At 42.2% G+C, this 2,056-nt stretch overlaps 1 protein-coding gene across 1 annotated transcript in view; it reads left to right on the top strand.

Moving 5' to 3' along the window:
• The first annotated feature begins 1,914 nt into the window (after positions 1 to 1,914).
• The window catches only part of PLEK2 (pleckstrin 2), a 9,296-nt gene continuing 9,154 nt past the window's right edge, over positions 1,915 to 2,056 (top strand). The window contains exon 1 of the mRNA XM_010007688.1: positions 1,915 to 2,024. Coding sequence (XP_010005990.1) covers positions 1,977 to 2,024 — 48 coding nt within the window. The 5' untranslated portion in view covers positions 1,915 to 1,976. The remainder of the gene's footprint in view (positions 2,025 to 2,056) is intronic.

Below are 2,056 nucleotides of genomic sequence, written 5' to 3'. Positions count from 1 at the left end.
TAGGCCCCTTCATGTACTACAAAGCCACTATGAGGTCTCCCCAAAGCCTTCTCCAAGCTGAACAGCCTCAACTCTTTCAGCCTGTCATCATAGCAGAGGTGCTCCAGCCCTTTGATCATCTTCATGACCCTCCTCTGGACTCCCACCAAGAGCTCCGTTTCCTTCTTGTGTTGGGGGCTCCAGAACTGGACCCAGTACTCCAGGTGGGGTCCCATGAGAGCATAGCAGAGAGGGTGAATCACCTCCCTTGACCTGCTGGCCATGCATCTTTTGATGCAGCCCAGGATACAGCTGGCTTTCTTGGCTGCAAGTGCACATTGCTGGCTCCCAAGCTTTTTTTCCCCAAGATTTTAAGTACAACTTTTATTTATTATATACACTTAGGTATACACAAAGATGGAGATTATTTTTTAAATTAAAAGAAATGCACTCAGTTCATTTCTGCTTTAAGGCCACAACAATATTAAAAAAATGACAACAAATTTCTATTTATGTCCTTGCATGTACTACATACCTACAGTAAAAATGGTCATTTAGCTGTTCTGTTAACTTACTGTACTCGCTTTAGGTGGACTGAAGAACATAACTGGGATATGACTTCAGCATCAGATTGCCTCACAGCTGCCTGCCTCTTCTAAAGTGGCAAAGGGAGTTCAGTAGGTGCTACGTGGGTAACTTCCATATGGGCAGCAGCTTTTGGGATCTCAGCCAACATCCTTTCCCTTTATCAAACAATTGATTTTTCTAACTTCAAGTAGCATTCAGTGACCCGTGATCTCAGCAGAGCTGTTCAAGTTCCAGTACATTTTCAGGCTTCAATACTTTATTTAGTGTCTTGCTCTGCCTTATAGAAGTTATAAAAATACCAAAAAGATGAGGAAATTATTTGTTTGTTCCTTTTCCTCAGTACATTAAAGTGTGACTAGTAATTTAATCTGGTTGGCAGAGACTGAGAGATACTTGAGTCACTTTGTCTTGCTGAACTCTGGACTCTTTTTACATAGCAACCAGTGGAGTTTTTTATTTGTTATGCTGTGCTTCTTATCACAGCCCTTAGCTCTGCCCACATATATCACCTTCATTTTGGTACAAGTGAGGGAATGCTAACAGTACAGCAAAGACTATTATTTCTGAACAATGGTGCTGTCTGAAATACCGATGCAGGCTTATTCCATCAGGACAAGATCTGATAAATCTATCAAACGGATTTATCATTGCCAAAGTCTTAAAAATTGCAATAAATATCTAAGCTTATATGCAAACACAAAAAAAGGCACCCTGTTTCAGAGGTGCTCAGGAGTTGCAAGGGGTCACACTGCACAACGTTCATTGATCAGGCTGCTTCACTAAAAGCCAGAATAGTTGCTTAGGTACAGATTTTGGATATTAAGTTGGAATCTTGATTTATATGCCGACTGGAAGTAGAGTGGGCTTTTAAGCACTTTGGGGCTTCTTTGGTAAAATAAATTGCTCGCAAAATAAGTTGGTTTAAGTTTGTAAAAGTCTCCTTGTAATAAGAATACTTTATACATGACACTTAAGGTATTTTGATCTGTAAAACCCCTATGAGATGTGTTCATTAGATGAGAAATGTTATGTGGTAGTGTTGATTAGTCTGGTTTGTAATCACCCAGCTGCTCATACTGGCCGGCTCACTCAGAGGTGGTTTATTGCTATACTGAATTCAGTGAAATTCCTTTTTAGACTTCCTTTAAACTTTGAAGATCCTTTCAGACTTCCTTTTGTTTTGCTCCCCGGAGGGCAGGTAATGTATCAGAGCCAGCTCACTGTTTAATTAATCTCTCATAGGTGGGAAGAGAGGGAGAAAAAAACAGGCAGGGGAGGGTGCGTCATATTGGAGGAGGAGGGTAGCAAAGAAAAATGAGCTTTCTTAAACAAATTGCGTGCAGAGGGACAGGCTGCCAGGGCTCGGGCACTTCTCAGCAGGGGCTCGGCTCTCTTCCCTGCTGGCCACAATGCAAGAAGCAGCTGGAATCCTGAAGGAGGGCTTCCTCGTCAAACGGGTGAGTGTTTGCGTCCCCCTTCGTGCGGTTCA

Source organism: Chaetura pelagica, unplaced genomic scaffold (assembly GCF_000747805.2).
Source record: "Chaetura pelagica isolate M959 unplaced genomic scaffold, ChaPel_1.0 scaffold70, whole genome shotgun sequence".
NCBI classification, from domain to species: domain Eukaryota; kingdom Metazoa; phylum Chordata; class Aves; order Apodiformes; family Apodidae; genus Chaetura; species Chaetura pelagica.
The sequence above is the reverse complement of the archived record's forward strand: the minus strand, read 5'-3'. Positions and strand labels throughout refer to the sequence as shown.